We start from the raw sequence: 18,578 nt of genomic DNA on the forward strand, positions 1-18,578 counted from the left end.
ATGATATTGCACAGCTGTATGACATTATAGAAGGAGGATCTTTGGAGAAATATAAGTGACAGCCATTCTCAAGCATAGAAAAATGCAAATGTATTCAAAAAAAGTCATTGAATGATTGCTAATGAAAAATCCCGAGTTGAGATAGATTCAGATAAATTCTATATATTGACATACAGCAAACTGCATCCTGCCCTGTGTGGACCGCTAGCGGAAGCGAGGCGAACTGCATCTCTTGGTTAGGATAAATGCAGCATTCCGGACAGCATAACTCGATCTGTATGTAAATCAGACCCCCACCAACCACGACGTGAGGAAACACTGTCTTCGGTGATATGTTTCACTATCCAGCGATTGGCTAGATTCCACCCCCCGGAGACTAAAGCACCGTCTACATCACGCCGCACATAGAACTACATTTGTGTTATGTTTGTTAAGATGCTTCAGGATTTGCTATAGTCGGCAGATGTAGATATACAGGCATAAATTAATCTATAAGCGATTTTCAGGGCAATATAACCTATTTGAAGCAGCGTTTGTCAAACAATGCATGCACCAAAGAGCTGTGTGATGTTAGGTTACAGATGTTTGTTTTACTTTTTAACCCACATGTCTATGCACTCATGGATTTAAAGAAATGTGGCCAGAATTGAATTGGGCTGTTTCGTAAACGCAGTGCAACGGAAAATGAAATCAGTAGGCCTATAACAAAACATCACTTTTTCAGTTGCTCATCTTGAATTGTGTATGTGTTGGGTCGTGTGTACTTAATGAAAACAACAATCACCACGGGCAAAATTCAAGTTCGTGACCTTCTATGAGTACCCCGGTCGCAGAAGGCAACCTCACACTGAATAAATACCGTGACTTCTGTAAAACAAATCTTTATTTGGCAAGATGCTTGTTTCTTTCTCCATTTTCTTTTTCTATTTTTTAAGTTTTTATATATATATATATATATATATATATATATATATATATATATATATATATATATATATATAATTTTAATTATGACTTATTATGGGACCTGAAGCAGAAATTGAATTCAAGATAAGATTCAGGAAGAATTTCGTTCCAAATAATTTTGTCCAACAGCAACACTGCCCTCTTGTGGACAGAATAAATATCGGTGTTAAAGATGACTTCTGAAAGGACAGTCAGTAAGCCTGAATCACCAATCCCTGATAACCCTTTCTTAAATTGACTACAAATTACATTTAACCGATCCTTATAGAAATATGAAGTAAATAAAGCCAGGTGTTTTTATGTTTGATATTTACAATTATTGATCAATGTCTAACTCACCAGTAACCTCTAAATTTCCATACAAGGTCAGAACATGGCTGTCGACAACAGACCACCAACATTCATTCACATTCACGTCAAACTGTGGAGGACATTTTTTTTTGGGGAACAGCCATTTTATTAATCAAATTTTCGAACCGTGTGTTAGTTTCTCTTTATTCCAGTGCCACCATAGTGAACACTCATGTTAAAAATAAAAAGTGACATTTTTTTTGTTAAAATGTAGAATCATAATGAAGACAGTTAATCTTAGAAGAAGTAATCATAGAAACTGACAGAAGTGACCTCACAGCATTTTAGATTAAAGTCTCCCATCAGGACTAACTCCAAACAGAAACAGAAAACACAAAGAACAAAAAATAAAAAGGCCAGGGTATAGACAAAACAAAATAAGAGAAAATCAAAACGAAAACAGCTTTTTTTAATATCCACTTTTTTTTTCGGTATCTCCCATTAGACTTTAGGTTTGGTTTGAACGGTGGCGGGAGGGGGAGGGGCTTCTGTTGGATTGTCTCACGTTTTATTTATTTCCCTGTAGAGGAGCATTGCCGCTCACAGCAACAGTAGATCTACTAAGAAGGAATGAGAGCCACGTGGACTCTACATAGTGCACTGAGGGAACGGGGAGCTGGGGGAGAGAGCTAGGGAGGGTGGGGGAGCAGAGGGCGAGTCGGGGGGAGTAGGGGGGCTCTATCTGGACACGCTCTAGATTTTGGGGGGGGGGGGGGGGGGGGGGGGGGGGGGGGGGGTCTCGGGGAATGCAGGCTCTTTCGGCTCCGAACCCTCCCTTGTTGTAAGCCCTCAGCGTCATCATCGCTCACTGCCCCTGCCCATGAGCAACAAACTCAACGCACGACACCTGAAGACAGAGCCCGGAGGGCATCCCGCCCCGTGTGTGTCCACGCACAACATATCTCTTCATCAATACAGTACAGCATAGAGCAAATAATTTTTCCATATAACCTTTTTCCATATTTCCATATTTTTTTTCCTTTTCTTCATATTGCACCATCGGAGAATGGGACACAAAGAGAGAGAGAGAGAGAGAGACAGAGAGATCAACAGAGACTCCATTTCCTAATCAAAACGAGATATGTGCAAACATGACTAAGGACTTTATTAACCAAATCAATTATTCCCTGTAATATCCACAAATAAAAGTGATTTCTCTTTTTATATATATATATTTATATTTATAGTAATAAGAATAATAAATCTTCACATTGGATCATTTCATAGTGTGACAAAATGCTCGACTGGGATTGGCCCAGCCGTGGTCGTAATCCTCTTTGTCTTTTAATTGGTCAGTCCCCATGCATCCATAGGAAATAGATTTTTTTTTTCTTCAAAAAAAGTAACAATTTGAGAGCAGCTTGGACTGGTGTCAATTGCTTTCATTCCAAGAGTTCTCTCAACTTTCATTCAGTGTTTCAAAAAGGTATTCCATAGGAAAAAAATTACTCCCAAATCGTCATCTTCCACTCCAGAAAAATAATAAGAATAAAAAAAATCGACCACGTCCGTTGCTTTTTATGAAAACATCGAAGCAATGGTCATAATAACCAATCATTTGGTAATCAATAATTGATAATCATTACTAGCCGACAACTAACAATGACTAATCACTGATTAATTATTAAGAATTAACAGTTAGAATAAATAACGCTCCCTCGTTTACTCAATTAGTTTGGCAGGGCTCCCCTTGGGAGTCAGTTTTCCCGTGAGTGAATTCCCTCAAGTGAAAAAGAAAACAAACGAAAGACGAAAAACGAAAGCTCTAAAAAATAAATAAAAAGGAGATTAGTAAAAGTGATCCCTCCTCCTCCTGGAAGAGGAAGAGGGCCATATATATATACAGGACCTGCGTGGTGAAAAGTCACTTTACTGCACTTGAGTGTAAAGTCCAGTGTTTTCAGGAGTAGAGTGCAGAGCCACGCCCCCACCCCACCCTTGGCTCCGCCCTTCACCCCCTAACCCCGCCCTCCCAACCTCCCGACCTCCCGACCCACCCCCGGCCCCTCCTGTTATACCAGCGTGTAGGACTTTGCGTAGGGGTTGTTGCTCTGTTTGAGGTGTCCCCGCGAATCCAGCAGGGACTCCTGCGAGGTGCTGAGCTTGGCGGCCTGGGCCAGCTCCGAGCCCTCCCTGTGGGGGAGCGTGACGGCCGCGCCGGGCTGCCACTGGGCCACTGGGTCCCTGCTGCTAGCCCGCGGCGGCGGCGGCGGCTCCGATGGCGTGGGAGGAGCCATGCGGGAGGGCCTCTTCAGCGAGCGGCTCTTCTGGGGCTCCAGGCACGCCTGGCCCATGGCCGAGCCCTCGCCGCTCGACGTGGCCCTGGACGACCCCGAGCAGGTCATGCCGCGGTTTAGCAAGAAGTCCATGCGCAGATACGGCGGCAAGTGCACCAGCTCGCCACCTAGTGGGCAGGGGAGGGAATGGAGGTTAGTGGACAGGGAATGAACTAATAACCAACGCAAGTTAGCTTACTTTACTTTCCGACTGGAAAATTGTGTGTGTTTTGGGATAACTACATTTAAAGTTATAACCGAATATAAAGATATATAAAAGTTTGTTTTTTTTATTTATTAAATAGACATGTACTGTACACTACACTGCACAAACACGCTTACACGCGTAGTCGCGTACACACAAAAATAAACACACACACAAGGCTCTCCCGGATATGTCAGACTTAATATGATTACAAACATATGATCCTAGGGCGTACCGTCTTCTGCTGTTTCCAGAATGCTGTTTTCAGTTGCTCACACACGTACACTGAATGTTCTACGTTCTATTGCAATCTCCCAGCTGTTTGAGGTGAACCATGTGAATTAACATGTTAAACCCATCTCTAATCCAACCCTTAAAAGTGCAAGTGTCTGGACCCCAAGTCTAACATAAATCCCCACAAAATAAATGGATTATTTCCCTGAAAACAATCAACCCCCCCCCGGCCCTTGTGAATGTCAAACATGAGATTGCTCAGGGTTAGCGCCTCAGACTAAGGTCGCGGTTTTAGTGTCGGCGTCATCGCTGGTGGTCTGCGAATAGCAACGAGCCATGAATTCATTGGGACTCCATCATTAACAGCAGCACTAGGTGAGGGTTGGTGTACGGCGGCCTTTAAAGGACCAGGGAACAGGGTGGGCTCTGGGTGGGGTTGGGAGACGGGGTAGTGGGGGGCCGGGGACGGGGACGGGGACGGGGGGGGTGTCAGCCTCACCCGGTCTGTGGGCCTTGGGCGCCGCCATGTTCATGACGCGGCTGACGTCCTGGGGCTTGGGCGGCGAGGCGGTGAAGCGGCAGATGCCCGACTCGGACGGCGTGCTGGAGGCCAGGCTGTCGGTGTAGTCGTTGGTGCCCGCCGCCATCTGCTCCGACGACGTGTCCGAGATGAAGCACTCGGTGATGGTGAACTTGGCGTGCCGCAGCTGCTCCTCCATCTTGGCGTGCTCGTAGGCGCGCGCCAGCTCCTCGTAGGTGGAGGACGCGCTCTCCGTGGACACCATGCTGCTGCGGGCGCGGTCTGGGGGGGCGGGGAGAGAGGGTGAGGGGGGGGAGGGTTAGTGGGAGTGAGTCGAGTGGGTCATGTGTGTCAGTAAAGAAGCAGAAGTGGTTAGACTCGTGGTTAGACTCGTGGTTAGACTCGTGGTTAGACTCGTGGTTAGACTCGTGGTTAGACTCGTGGTTAGACTCGTGGTTAGACTCGTGGTTAGACTAGTGGTTAGAGTAGTGGTTAGACTAGTGGTTAGAGTAGTAAACTGTTTGTTTAGTTTTAGGACGGGGGGAGGATGGAACTTAGTTTCCTGCTGTCTGTTTCATGCTCCTACGTAAGACAGGGTTAAATCAAATGGAATATGATCAAATATGATCTAATCGTAGCTAATCTAATGTAATATGTTCAGAAAGAATACACTTTTATCCAATCTAATGAAATGTAATTAAATAGAATACAATCGAACACAATCTAACAGAATACAATGTAATTTAATCTAATAAAGTAGAATCAAATCAATTCAATATAATTTAATTGTATCTAATATAATAACCCTAACGCTAATATAATATAATACAATATAACGTCCAGCCTCCAGCCCCCACCCTTACCCGTGTCCTGGGAGGGGCTGACGCTGTAGCTGTCGCTCTCCTTGTCCACGGAGCCGGCCACCCTGGGCGTGGGCAGCCTCCAGTCTGTGCTGAGAGTGTGGGCGGAGACGGGCGGGTGGGGCCGGTTCAGCGTCCACTGGCTGGCGTAGCGGTTGCGGGCGGCGGGCCCGGGCTTGGCGGTGCGCCGGGCGGTGGGGTCTAAATGGTGGGGGGGGGGGGGAGTGAGAGGTGTGTCCAGAGTTTCACTTTAACACTTGTTGTGGTTTCACCCGCCAGAGTGGACCGATTTCAGCGGCCACGCAAATTGTTTTGACATGTAACCCTGAATTTTTGTTTACCTGCCAAATGGTCAAATCTATCTGCCATTGGCTGGTGGCAGGTGTTAATTTTGGACCCTGGATGTGCAACAGAAAACATATATATATAGTCATATTCATTCATATCATGTTGCTGTGACATGTGCGTGTTTGTGTCTGTGTATGTGTGATCGTCAAGGTTTTTTATCATCGGCGGACTCATCTGCTTGCTGAAACAAAGCTGACCCGTGAACCATGACCCTTGAACCCTTGTTGGTGCAGCGTTAGCATTAAGCATCTCATGTGCTATTTAATGTAGTTGTTTTAGGCTTTGTTGTGCTTGGTATGTCGTACATTAACAGAGAGTACAAATGTTCTTAATTGTAAGTCGCTTTGGATAAAAGCGTCTGCCCTAAATGTAAATGTAAGAGAGATACGGATTAAAATACCGTTGGTTGGTGTAAACTACCAGGAGATATAGGTTACGTTGTAAATAAAGGTTCTGAAAAGGGTCAGTAAGTTCTAAAAACTGCCAGGGGTGGTGTTTAAAAAAATAAGGGGTAAAGTAGAAACGTCCGTACTGGACTTACTGGTGCCTGGTCTGGCATCAGACACATCCACCAGCGGCCCTGTGGCCTGGGACAGGGACTGGTAGTGGACCGTGTGGGTGACGGTGGACGACTTCTGCTTCTGGGTCTCCCCGAAGTCGTTGTCTGTGAGCAGCACCGTGGAGCGGTCGTCTGTGGGGGGAGACAGCAGGGACAGAGGGGAGGGACAGAGGGGAGGGAGCGAGAGGAGGGACAGAGGGGAGGGACAGAGGGGAGGGACAGAGGGGAGGGACAGAAAGGAGGGACAGAGAGGAGGGACAGAGGGGAGGGACAGAGGGGAGGGACAGAGGGGAGGGAGAGAGGGGAGGGACAGAGGAGGGACAGAGGGGAGGGACAGAGGGGAGGGACAGAGGGGAGGGACAGAAAGGAGGGACAGAGAGGGACAGAGAGAGGAGGGAGAGAGAGGAGGGACAGAGGGGAGGGACAGAGGGGAGGGAGAGAGGGGAGGGACAGAGGAGGGAGAGAGGGGAGGGAGAGAGGGGAGGGACAGAGGGGAGGGACAGAGGAGGGAGAGAGGGGAGGGACAGAGGGGAGGGACAGAGAGGAGGGACAGAGGGGAGGGAGAGAGGGGAGGGACAGAGGGGAGGGACAGAGGGGAGGGACAGAGGAGGGAGAGAGGGGAGGGACAGAGGGGAGGGAGAGAGGGGAGGGACAGAGGAGGGACAGAGGGGAGGGACAGAGGGGAGGGACAGAGGGGAGGGACAGAAAGGAGGGACAGAGAGGGACAGAGAGAGGAGGGAGAGAGAGGAGGGACAGAGGGGAGGGACAGAGGGGAGGGAGAGAGGGGAGGGACAGAGGAGGGAGAGAGGGGAGGGAGAGAGGGGAGGGACAGAGGGGAGGGACAGAGGAGGGAGAGAGGGGAGGGACAGAGGGGAGGGACAGAGAGGAGGGACAGAGGGGAGGGAGAGAGGGGAGGGACAGAGGGGAGGGACAGAGGGGAGGGACAGAGGAGGGAGAGAGGGGAGGGACAGAGAGGAGGGATAGAGGGGAGGGAGAGAGAGGAGGGATAGAGGGGAGGGATAGAGGGGAGGGAGAGAGAGGAGGGAGAGAGGGGAGGGAGAGAGAGAAAGGCGTGAGCAGGTACAGCCAACAGAGTGTTCTCAAGTGATCCATTGATTCAGTTTGAATAAAGGAAGCGAGGCGGACACTGACCGACGGTCTCCATGGTGTCTCTCTCCTCGATGAGGAGCTGGGCTCTGGGGATGTCGATGTGCATTCGCAGGGTCTGCTGCTGCTTGTTGATTGGCTCGGCGGGACGTGTGTTTTTACTGGGGGAGCACGGAGGAGGGGGGGGCGGGGGTGTTTAAGATACAGGACGCCGTCGAGGCAGAACCATGTACGTGCATGGCTGCAGATGTATAGATATGGTTGCAGTAGAGTTTATTTCAACATTGTCTGAATTGACTTTGCACAGGGATCTTACCTCATCAGCATTTCGGCCAGACTTTTTGCATCTAGAATGAAAAAGCAAACAAGCAGAACACGTGACTTCACAAAGCGATGTGCATCTAAACAAAAGTCCCTAGGATAAACGTGACAGCCATGATTACCATGACGACCATCTTAACAACCGTGGCCACCGTGTCAACCACAATCACCATGACAGCCGTGACCACCACCATCACACCGGACAACCTTCACAATGTCAATCACCATGACTACCGGGATCCCCACGATGACAGCCGCGGCCGTGACCACCACAATCACCATGACGACCACGGTCACCCTCGACAACCACCGGGGCCGTCGGGTTCTCACCTCGCAGTCTCTTGAGCCTCTGCTCTCTCCTCCGCCGCCGGAGCACCAGCAGGCCGATGAAGATGAAGACGATGCCCACCAGCACGCAGGAGATGGTCACCATCATCTTCAGCCCGTCGCCGCTGCTGGCCACGCCCGCGCTCACGTTGGGCGCCTTCACCAGCGGAGCGATGGTACCTGGGTAGAGGGAACCGCGTCACGGGGGTCCTACGCTTTTACACACTGAACAATGCATTAGAGGACGGCGTTATGCATATATACTAAAGAACATTAAAGCTTTCTTTAATAGAAACTGAAATGTCCCCGAGGGACTTTACTCTTCTGTATGTCCTTTACCATAACCGTAATTCCCCGTCTGGGATTATTAAAGTACACCTTATCACAGATGGTCCGCAGGCGAAACCAGTCCAACGCAAGTAGCGCTTTGTAGTACAAATCTATCGGAGAGCCTGCAGGGTTCAGCGATTCTCTTCTCCCTGACATCGCCATCGAGAGTCTGACTTCAACATCCCAGAGAATGGGCGAGGGGGACTCACTGCCGTCGTAGCTCAGCGTGGCGAACTTGACCCTCTTCTCGGCGTAGCCGGCGCTGTTGTGCACCTTCATCTGCAGCTCGTACCACGTGGCCTCCTGCAAGTCGTACAGGATGTAGCTCTTGGTGAGCGAGGTGCGCTGCGCCGTGGTCCAGGTGGGCGAGTCCACCGCGCGGTACTCCAGCGTGAAGGAGCTGATGGGGCAGCCGCCGTTGTTCCAGCCGTTCAGGTTGAGGCGCACGCGCGTGGCGTTGATGCTGGTGAACAGCTCCTGCTCCTTGGAGTACTGGGGCTCTGGGGGGGGGGGAGAGAGAGAGAGAGAGAGAAAGAGAGAGAGAGAGAGAGAGAGAGAGAGAGCGGGGAGAGAGAGAGAGAGCGGAGAGAGAGAGAGAGAGGGGGGGGAGATAGAGAGCGAGAGCGCGTGAGAGAGGGTTAATGGCTGCTTTTCTTGACCATGTATTAGCAAGTTAGGAGATGTCCAACTTAGTAAGCGTGTGTGACAAGAGTCCCAGAGAAAGCAGAATAATGAAGAACAAATATTATAAGGTAGGACTGTTAAGAAGGAAATGAAATGATGAAAGAAATTATATGAAGGCTGTTTTCCAGCCTGGAATACCTCTGTAATGACCGCAGCCCAGGTCAGTACATCCAACAACACAACAGATCAACAACAAAAGTGATCAAGCGTATCCAAAATGGCCGAGATGCTCATGGCTACCTTTCCCGTGGGTCTTGGCCTCGATGATCTCACTGATGCGCCCGGGCCCCACTGCATTCTGGGCGGTGAGGGTGAACTTGTACCAGGTGCCACACTTGAGGGTCTCCAGGCGGTAGGCCCGCTCGCTGGGGCTGATGGCGTAGTTCCCCCACTGCTCACTGTTGTCCTCCGAGTACTGGAGGATGTAGCCTGTGACCACGGGGGGAAACCACACACACACACACACACACGGTGAGGGTTCTGCCATCCTTCAAGCTGTGATGCCCATGGTCACATCGGCAATCAAGCCCAGGTGTCATTTTAGATTTTTTGAGGTCTAAATTTTTAACATGTAATATTTTGTGATAAATGTTTGGAATGTGGTGACCTCAAAAAAACGATCAAAACAACACATCGGCTGTGGTCTTTGTGCCTGACCTCTGATGGAGCTGCCCCCGTTGTCCCCTGGGATCCAGGAGAGGGTGATGGACGTGGTGGTGGTCTTGGTCACGGTGAGGCGAGGCTGGTCAGGTGGAACTGGAGGCGGGGGATAAGCAAGCAAAAACAGACCCAACTGTCACACGCCACCTCAACGTGGTCATCAGAGAGCCCCAACAGAGACCCGGTTCCTCCGACGTACCTTGGACCTGCAGGTTCAGGATGATCTTGTCCGGCCCAAAGCTGTTACTGGCCACGCAGGTGTAGTTCCCGGAATCCTCGGCTTTCACCGTGCGGATGACCAGGCTGCCGTTGCCGTGGACGCTGCGTCGGCTGTCAATCACAACAGGCGCTGGGGTTCCATTGCTGGAACATAAAACACGATTCGTCGGAAATTGAAAACACGGGGACGTACTCAAAAGGACACGCCTTGGATGGACGGATCTATTTATAGCAGTTTCTCAGCAATAGAAGAATATCAAACAATAAATCAACATAAATTGAAGTTAAAACAGTGAAATGGCGTCTGCCCGTCCGCCCTCCGTCTGATCTGAGGCTCTGAGGGTCTGGACTCTCTTGGGGGTCCGGTACTCACTTGTCCTTCAGCCACTTGATGGTGGGGGCGGGGTCTCCCACGGCCTTGCAGGGCAGCACGATGTCCCTCATCCAGGGGGTGGTCACCGTGCGGTTGAAGGTCAGGATCCTGGCCGGCGCTGCACCCAACAGACAACGGTCTACGTGGTTAGAGCCGGCGCCCGAGTGATGATAAATTGCAGCTGTTTCAATGTGACTACATCTCTGCTACCTTTATAGGTTCCACCAATACAATCACGCTGGGTAAATTAAGTGCAATGAATGATTGTATCCTGAATGAATAAATACTACATCTCAATAAAAGGATCTTAAAGAAATAGCAAAAAATAGAACATTTACTATGAATATCTTCTGTCTTGCTGCAATAATAGCAAGGTTAGGGGTAAGATAGGGGTCATCTATGTGGGTCGGTGAGGGGGTGTGTGAGGAGTCATCCTCGTGGCTCTCCTCTTCTGAGCAGAGCGGGGAACTGGGAGTGTAATGTGGGGGGGGGGGGGGGGGGGGCTGGAGGGGATCGAGGATCGGGGGGGGAGAGGTCGTTCATCACCCACACTACAAGACAGGAAGCCAAAGACGTCCAGATAGCGACTCCGGGTCGCAGCTCTGGGTGCCAGGTGAGCGGGGTGGGGGTGGTGGAGGAGGTGGAGATGGTGGTGAAGGGGGCGCTATCATCGCTAACCATCAGCTTATCTGCTCCTAGCGAGTGTGTGAAGAGCCGACAGGGTCAAAATGGCGGCTTAATAACAATTTGTCTGACGTTCCCGTGACCTGTTTGGTTTTCATTCCCTGTAGGAGACACCTATGGGATCTCCTCTCTGTGTAGCTGGGGATTATGGGAGATCTAGTAGGAATTTGTGAAACCTATCCCACAATTATTACCGATGCCGTCGGTAAGCTTACAACATACAGGGGCTGTAAATAATTCACCATTTTCACATGATGGACCGAAAACCCACATGTCAAAAAAAAGTGTTGCTCTGAAACGACATGTGTTGGATTGAGATAAGACGTGAAGCGAGATGAGTTCCAAGCAGGTCTTATCTAATTACCATCTCTCTATTTTCAGCTCTCTGCCTCAGTTTACAGATAGATGGCATAGACACATTTATTCCCCAGTTTAGCAATACCGGTTCACTTTTGACGATAACGGCTAGGTCTGCGGTGAAACCAGTTTGACAACACCTGCATGATCGGTTCCAAGCCATTTGGGAGACACTTAAACCCAAAGCGACCTACTCAAAACATGGCTTTAAAAAAACAGCTAGGGGAGGCCGGCAACAAGATAGCCTGCATAAATCCGTAATCGAACCCGGTACCTTTCCCAGGTACTTCGCCACTACACAATCCTGCCTGATCTCGGGTTAACTGGCTTCCGGGACACTCCACCTACCCTCTGCCATTGGCTTGACGGTGATGATGTTGCTGGCGTTCCCGCGGCCCGCGGCCGTCACCGCCACCACCCAGATGCTGTACTGCCGGTTCCTGGACAGGTTGGGGATGCGGTAGAAGAAGATGTCTGGCGCGGCCTCGAACTCACTGCTCACCTGCGAGGAGGGAGGAGGGGGGAGGACTTTGTTACGTGATCCCCAAACTGAGGTCAACCAAATGATGAAAACAGAGAAAGAATCTGATGGAGATCATGAGCTGGATGTTAATAGATTTTAAGAGAAAAAAATTGTGAAGTGCAATTTATTCTGAGGATAAAATGAAACAGATTGATTGTAATCCTAAAACAATCTGCTAAGTGTAATTAGGAAAAATATGGAAAAAAAAAAGTATGACACTGCACTCGTTTTGATCACATTCAAGTGTGCGTAGTAAAATAAAATACGTTATTCTGTGTTTACTTTCAAATGCCACCACAAGGGGGATTTACTGCCTTCATTGAGTGGAAACAGCTGAAACTGTCTCCTTTGTATTTCTAGATTTAAATACAGTAGAAGCTAGGCTCCTTTTGTAGTTATAGATAATAATACAGTTGAAGCTAGGCTCCATTTGTGGTTCTAGATGTAAATACAGTTGAAGCTAGGCTTCATTTGTGGTTCTAGATTTAAATACAGTTGAAGCTAGGCTCCATTTGTAGTTCTAGAGGTCTTGTTCAGTGGTCCCTACCGTGGGATGTGGGTTGGAGCAGAAGACGGTGTACTTCCTGATGATGCCGTTGACCTTCAGGGGAGGCAGCCAGGACACGAAGACCACCGAGTTAGACGCTGCAGCGGCCTTCACGCCGGCCGGGGGTCCAGGAACTGGGAGGAGCCGGGAGATTGAACCACAGTTTAGAACCTGGGACCGAGAACCTCTGGGACTATTAGCAGCAGGGATTGAGGGTCAGGTGTTTTCTGCCTCGTAAATTAAGTGAAAAAAGAAAACAGCCAAGCATGTATTCTCAACTAGAAGAGATTCCAGATTTCAGATTTTATGTGTCTTTTATGTGCATATGTTGTTAGTTATCTTGTAATAATTTCTGACACGGGATATGAGCCAGTTCCAAAAACAATAGCAGCTACTATGAGCTATATTATACCACAATATAGTCATTTTGAATGCTTTTAAAAGTGACTTACATTGAATTCAGATAAATGTATTTCAGTGGCAGTCGGCGAGTACAGAGTGAGCATCTTGCTCAGAAACGCCCAGAGGTAAGCTGTCGTTTCGGGGATTGGGTCTCGGACCGTTTGGCGCCCACTAAACAACGCTGTCTCTTTTATTTCGACCTCGCCATACTGGCTCGACTTGACTGTCGGATGGACTAGACTTGGACCTACCATCCTCCTTGGTGCGTGTGTAGATCTGCTCGCTGCGCACGCCGTCGCCCGCCCTGGTGAAGGCCAGCACCTGGATGCTGTAGTTGGTGTACTTCTCCAGCCCGTCCAGCTCCAGGGAGGGATTGGCCGTGGTCACGTTGCGGATCTCACCCAGCTCTGTGTGGGACAGTGCAACAGAGGGGAGGTTCATACACACCAACTCAGTCTTATGCGCTGTTTGTGTGGATAGTTTGTTTTTTTGAGAATTTAGAAGCGAGTAGGGGCTAGGCATCTTACCCAAGGATGCCCTTTATAGGTTAGCTGTGGATGTTGTGATTCAAACCCAGAACCTTCAGGCTGGGGGTCAAACACCCCAGCCCCTGCTAGACTATGCTGTGTGTGAATAAACACAGCCCTATGATAAGCCGCGGTCCCTATGACAAGCTGCTGTACCTCGAAAAGATATGAGTAATGTACCATTATAGAATGGATTACATATATATATATACACATATCACAACACAGACTTGTACATAATGCTGTATTCAATCACAGAGTTGTTGTTCAATGACCCCCCCAGTCAAGGCCTGCTGCAGCAGTCCTTGACAACATGCTCCTCACAGCGGCTGGAGGGCTGGATGATTTATGATGATCTGGCGTGCTGACTACCAGCATGTCTTTACTTTTGACATTCGCAATTTGTTTTTTTTATATTCCAAGACTTAATTTCCATAGTTTGATAGAAAAAAATAGAAAAAATATCAAACAAATATTAATTTAGTTTTGGTAATAACATTTGAATTACTCCTGATACCCCTGGACATAGTGTGTTCCCCCCGCGGACATAGCGTGGTTCCTCGTGTTGAACTGTTGCCATGCAGACTAACCCCCCCCCTTCACCCCTCGCTGTCAAGTCAGGAGCCGTCACGCCTGGTGGGCGGGGAGGATGTGATGTGACAGTCGGAGGGGGTCAAAGGTAACAGCGCTGTCACAACCCATCACACTGTGGAGAACCCTGGCATGTGACACTAGCATGCCACGCTGTCTGGTGGTCCTCTGTGGGGCGACCAAGCTTCACTGTAACTAGCTCTCTCTCCCTCTGCAGTGTTTTAAATGGGGTTAAATGGGCCCTATTCACCTAGCGGCCATCTTGGTTCTAAATGTTGTGCATTTGTGTGTGTGCGTGTGTGTCTATGTGCGCGTGTCTGTGTGCGTTTGTCTGTGTGCGTTTGTGTGTGTGTGGGGTGTAGTGTGTCTGTGTGTGTGTGTGTGTGTGTGTGTGTGTGTGTCTACCTCCATCGGGTAGGTTGGCCCAGTAGATGACCCTGAAGCCCATGAGGTTCCCGTTCAGGGCCTCTTTGGGCGGGGTCAGCCAGGAGAGAGAGATGACCTCTGGGGAGGAGGCCGCCGCCTGCACGTTCTCCGGCGGCCGGCTGGGAACTGGAAAGGACCAGAGGAAAACATTCACATCACAGTGGAAAGACGTGTTTGACAACAACATGGTTTGGACTGGACGCCCCCGCAGTACTCTGAGGTCTCCACCAGGTGTCACTACGCCATCACACTGTTTCTCAGACAGGCGGCTCATTGCTCATTTAAATGCTCTACAACAATACATATGTATAATAAATGATGCGTATAAACTGGGATGTGGACGTTTTAAATGGACGTTTAAGTAGAGACGATTATGCTGCATCTGTTAACTCGGCAAGAGAGGCATTCACCAGCAGCAAATTCTAGACCGGAAGCACTTAACAAATGTCCAAGATGACTGAAACTGTCAAGTGCTTGCCAAATTCTCGATATTCCTTTCTATCCATACTGTAGTGTGACCCCTCAGAAGGCTTGTCTACTGAAAAACATGGAGACCCAATTATTGCCTTCTCACATGTTTGTGCTGATGATTGTGGCATCGTATTGTTCCTGAGATTATCCTCTGCTATAAACGCCCTTCATCTTACTACCTGTTACTAACAAGACTGAATCCCACACTCTGGTCACCTCTGGTCATTTTGTATTCATCCTGTTTCTATATTGTAGCACTTACAGCAGTTAGCTTATTTGATAAATTGAATGATCATCACAGTCCATGGGTTGTATCTTCATCGTTTCAGTCAGGCGCTACCGTGGGCAGCGTCCACTTAATAAAGACCACATGATGTCACTTCCTGTCGTGTACCGGTCCCCCCACGACTCCTCCCCGTGCCGTGCTCACCGTCCTCCAGCGTGGTGGAGGCCACCTCGGTGGACGAGGGCCCTGTCCCGGCGCTGTTGCTGGCCTGCACCACCACCCCGTACTGGGTGAACTTCTTGAGGTTGTCCAGGACCAGGCTCTCGGCGTTGTCCCCCGTGGACTCCATGCTGATGACGCTGAACTGGTAGTTGCCCCCGGAGCTGTACTCCCGGTAGCCCACCTGGTAGCCCTTGATGGCCCCGTTCTGCAGGTGCTTCTTGGGGGCCTTGAGTGGGAGGGGAGGGTGGGGACGGATAAGGTTAATGGTCAGTGAGTTGGGATCTTGTTGCTCTACTGGATGGATAAATAGGTAGGTGGATAGAATTATGGCTATTTATTTATCAATTAATCAATCAATCACGCTGTCTGTCTGTCTGTCTGTCTATATCTATCGACCAGTATTTTAAGTCTGTGGTCAATGTGTGGCTACTCTTGACCACTACACTCTGAAAGACGAGAAAGGGGACACACACACACACACTCGTATTCATATTAAAGAGAAGCAAACATAAGTCTCTCAAATTAACACACACACAAACACGTATGCGTGCACCAACACACACAGACACATAGACACACACACACACACACACACACACACACACACACACACAGAGAGACGCACAGACCTCCTCGCAGCCTACAGCATGCTGTAGCTTACCCTCCATGAGACGCGGATGCTCTGGGAGGAGAAGGCCTCCAGCTGCACCTCCTGAGGGGGTCCGTCCGGAGCTGGGGGGGGGGGATGAAACATGATCAGCCCTGTCCTCATGCACCGTGCTCTGTATGGGTCCTGAACGCCACCCTGAATCCCCCCTCTGTCTGGCCCTCAGCCAACTCTCTGTCAGTCACCCGTCCACACACGTCTCCACGCACAGATTCATATTCACGGCGAGATCGAGAGCGCCGTTACAAAACCTAGCGTCAGCTGTTGTGTGTGATGAGCGCACACCGAGAAGTCATCTGTGTGTGTGTGTGTGTTTGTGTGTGTTTGTGTGTGTTTCTGAGGGGTGGGTCTGTCTGTGTTAGTGTGTTTGTAGGTGGGTGTATGTGTGTGTTTCTGAGGGGGTGGCTCTGTGTGTGTTAGTGTGTTTGTATGTGTGTGTGTTTCTGAGGGGTGGCTCTGTGTGTGTTAGTGTGTTTGTATGTGTGTGTGTTTCTGAGGGGTGGGTCTGTGTGTTAGTGTGTTTGTATGTGTGTGTGTTTCTGAGGGGTGGGTCCGGGCTGGGTGGAGTCGGTGGTGGGGGGTGAGGATGGGGGTGGGAGGGTGTGTTATCGGCGGGAGGGGTCCGGCTTCAGTCTATTGACCGCAGTGTGACATTTACTGCTAGGGGCCGCTAATTGAAAAGTTGTGCTTTTAGTGCAGGGTCAGCGTGCGTTCAATAATGCAACAGAACGATGGGGGCCAGTGTCGCTGGGCGGCTAATGATTCGACCGGCCCTTGTCCCCCATTCAGCACCCCTCGCTCAGGGTTCTCTCTCTCTCTCTCTCTCTCTCTCTCTCTCTCTCTCTCTCTCTCTCTCTCTCTCTCTCTCTCTCTCTCTCTCTCTCTCTCTCTCTCTCTCTCTCTCTCTCTCTCTCTGCCTCTCTCTCTGCCTCTCTCTCTGCCTCTCTCTCTGCCTCTCCCTCCCCCTCCTCACACACAAGGCCAACCACCCGACAGTAGGATCGGTGAAGGGATTGGAGGACAGCAGTTATACTGGGACAGCTCTGCCTTTTATCTCCGAGCCCCACGGGCAAGGTGCCTCCCTCCCGCCTCGCAGCCTAATATTTGCATACTCAGAGAAGCTTGCGGCTCCGCTGAAGACGTATTTACGAACGGGCACCTCGTCCGTGAACCACAAGGCACTCTGTAACGAGCGGTAAAAAGCCCCGCTCACCGGCCTCGTCCGTGGTGATGGTCAGCTCGTTGCTGGCCTCGCTCTTGCCTATGAGGTTCTTGGCGAACATGCGGATGTTGTAGGTGGAGGAGGGGTGCAGGTCGATGATGGTGGCCTGGTTGAGCTGGGGCGACACGTCTTTGGTCTTCTGCGCCGTGTCCCACGAGGCTGGGGAGGGGGGGAGAGGGGGGAAGGGGCAGGACAAAAAGGGGTTAATGGGTAGGACGTTAATAGGGGGAGGTCATAGTGGCATTAGGACCAGCCTTATCTCGGATACAGCAGGCCTTCTGGGTTATAGTCCAACTTCTGGAAAGGGGGAGGGAGGGGGGGAGGCAAGTCTACATGGGTTTGATTTGAAAGCTTTACAGACACTTTGTTACAGTTAACTGGTGCTGGCCGAGTTTGTGGTTTTTATTGTGCAAATTCTTTGTCTACAGAGCCGCACCGCCAGCCACATGATTGGTCGTTAGCCCAGATTTGATTTTGTCTGCCATCAGACCTTAGACTATCCATCTAAAGACTCATCTTTTCGAGATTAGGACCAGCCTGTTCTACTGAATGACAATGCTGGGTCAACATCAACGGCCAAAAGAGATCACCGCCCTCACAAGTAGAGGCACGATCAGAGAATACAAATTCCCATGTAGTTTCACATCAATAGCTAGTTAAGAAGACCCACATGGCCACTAACATATTCCCGGGGCAAACATCCAAGTGTCACCAAGTCCAAGGCCCTCACCCCAGAGGGTCACCTACCCGACTTGTTCTTGCTCTCGATGTCGAAGCCCGTGATGGGGCTGTTGCCGTCGAAGCCCATGGTCCAACGCAGGGCGATGGTCCGGTCCTTCACCTCCCGGATCTCCACTTCAGGGGGGTCCGGGGGCTCTGGGGGGAACCAGGATTTGGGTCAGGGGGGGTCTGTTCAACTCTGATTGGGCTCAGTACTTATGAGTCTATGTAAATATATGCTTGGATTTAGTTTGTTTAATTACACTTATCCTTTGACATTGATGTTTATATTGCAAAACTGTTGCTGTGGCATCTTGATTTCCCTCCCGCAATGAATAAAGTGTCCTTTTGTCTTATACCGACCACCAGTGTGAGGCGTGTGTGTGTGTGTGTGTGTGTGTGTGTGTGTGTGTGTGTGTGTGTGTGTGTGTGTGTGGTTGCGGGGCTGCATACCTTGCACTGTGAGCTGGATGATCCCTCGGTCTTCCCCGAAGGAGTTGATGGCGTGGCAGGAGAAGAAGCCAGAGTCCTCCCTTACCGTGGGCATGATCTGGGGCACAGGGACACACGCTTCACTGGGCATTGATTACAAAATAAAAGTCCCCCCCCCAGTGTATGATGTTTCTTAAAATCAAGATTTGTTCCACAAACAC

The 18,578-nt window shown here is 49.8% G+C and overlaps 1 protein-coding gene across 2 annotated transcripts in view; it reads right to left on the minus strand.

Moving 5' to 3' along the window:
- Window positions 1-3,329: 3,329 nt before the first annotated feature.
- dscama (Down syndrome cell adhesion molecule a) overlaps window positions 3,330-18,578 on the minus strand; it is a gene marked incomplete at its 3' end in the record, with an annotated part of 85,955 nt that continues 70,706 nt past the window's right edge. Inside the window, exons 13-33 of one of the 2 annotated variants that reach the window (XM_079738616.1) lie at window positions 18,379-18,475; window positions 17,953-18,081; window positions 17,197-17,364; window positions 15,978-16,048; window positions 15,299-15,542; window positions 14,377-14,523; window positions 13,105-13,260; window positions 12,452-12,585; window positions 11,730-11,883; window positions 10,341-10,458; window positions 9,948-10,111; window positions 9,746-9,844; window positions 9,329-9,517; window positions 8,614-8,904; window positions 8,078-8,254; window positions 7,743-7,773; window positions 7,472-7,587; window positions 6,302-6,451; window positions 5,416-5,613; window positions 4,532-4,834; window positions 3,330-3,721 (exon numbers count right to left, since the gene is read on the minus strand). In XM_079738616.1, coding sequence (XP_079594742.1) covers window positions 3,330-3,721; window positions 4,532-4,834; window positions 5,416-5,613; window positions 6,302-6,451; window positions 7,472-7,587; window positions 7,743-7,773; window positions 8,078-8,254; window positions 8,614-8,904; window positions 9,329-9,517; window positions 9,746-9,844; window positions 9,948-10,111; window positions 10,341-10,458; window positions 11,730-11,883; window positions 12,452-12,585; window positions 13,105-13,260; window positions 14,377-14,523; window positions 15,299-15,542; window positions 15,978-16,048; window positions 17,197-17,364; window positions 17,953-18,081; window positions 18,379-18,475 — 3,528 coding nt within the window. Of the gene's footprint in view, window positions 3,722-4,531; window positions 4,835-5,415; window positions 5,614-6,292; window positions 6,452-7,471; window positions 7,588-7,742; window positions 7,774-8,077; window positions 8,255-8,613; window positions 8,905-9,328; window positions 9,518-9,745; window positions 9,845-9,947; window positions 10,112-10,340; window positions 10,459-11,729; window positions 11,884-12,451; window positions 12,586-13,104; window positions 13,261-14,376; window positions 14,524-15,298; window positions 15,543-15,977; window positions 16,049-17,196; window positions 17,365-17,952; window positions 18,082-18,378; window positions 18,476-18,578 lie in introns of both variants that reach the window. The other variant, XM_079738615.1, reaches the window with a different exon arrangement.

Source organism: Pollachius pollachius (assembly GCF_949987615.1).
Source record: "Pollachius pollachius genome assembly, chromosome: 6".
Classification (NCBI taxonomy): Eukaryota; Metazoa; Chordata; class Actinopteri; order Gadiformes; family Gadidae; genus Pollachius; species Pollachius pollachius.